General features: G+C 62.2%; 1 protein-coding gene across 1 annotated transcript in view; it reads right to left on the bottom strand.

The window, feature by feature from the left end:
* VDBG_03733 (conserved hypothetical protein) overlaps positions 1 to 814 on the bottom strand; it is a gene marked incomplete at both ends in the record, with an annotated part of 2,342 nt that overhangs the window by 767 nt on the left and 761 nt on the right. Inside the window, 2 exons of the mRNA XM_003005734.1 lie at positions 196 to 308; positions 421 to 747. Coding sequence (XP_003005780.1) covers positions 196 to 308; positions 421 to 747 — 440 coding nt within the window. The remainder of the gene's footprint in view (positions 1 to 195; positions 309 to 420; positions 748 to 814) is intronic.

Genomic DNA, 814 nt, shown 5'->3' with positions numbered 1-814 from the left:
AGCGGTTGATTTCAGTCGTCGAAGAGCAAAGAGCGTGACCTGCCAAAATCCAGTAGACGCAGCAGACAAGCTTTATACATCGGGCGGCGGGCGGCACATGGCGAGCTTGTCCTTGTCGGCCGCAATGAGCAATGACGACTGGACTGCGGTACTGCGGGGCTCACTACTGCATCTAGCCCATCGTCGCAATCGCACGCCTTTGGGTGCCATTGTCGATACCGGGTCCATCGGACTTCCACCGGATGGCTGACGAGATGCATGCATTCGGCAGCTCGGCACGGTGCCGCTGATGCCACCCTCGCATGTGTCTGTCGCGTACATGTCACGTCACTCAAGGCCACCAGTGGTATCACCAGTGGTGCATTCTTTTTTTTAACCTTCTTCATTTGCTTATTGATTTGTACTCCAGGCCCAAACTACACCGTGTTCTTGGCCACGACGCCCCGTGCAAATTCGCCAAAGGTCAGGTGCTGCTTAATGTCCACCTCCTCGCCCAGGTTGGGCTGCGTGAAGACGGCGAGCGTGTTGCGCGCCACACGGCCGTCGCTCACCGAGGCCCGCACGCCGCGCACAAAGTGCGGCACGGCCTTGAACTTGCCGTCGGTGATGCGCTCGAGGGCCTCGCCCGTCTGAAAGGCGATGCAGTCGCGCGGGATCTTGACCTGGACCGTCTCGCCCGTGCGCGACTTGATGTAGAGGCCGGCCGCCGGGTCGGGGCTGCTGGCGAGCTCCTCGAGGGGCGGCAGGCTGGCGGTCGTCGAGCGCAGGGCGTCGGCGGGCGGCACGGCGGGCGACGTCTTGTGCTCGTCGATGA

This window comes from Verticillium alfalfae, genomic scaffold, assembly GCF_000150825.1.
Source record: "Verticillium alfalfae VaMs.102 supercont1.4 genomic scaffold, whole genome shotgun sequence".
Classification (NCBI taxonomy): domain Eukaryota; kingdom Fungi; phylum Ascomycota; class Sordariomycetes; order Glomerellales; family Plectosphaerellaceae; genus Verticillium; species Verticillium alfalfae.
This window is presented reverse-complemented; position numbering and strand designations above follow the sequence as displayed.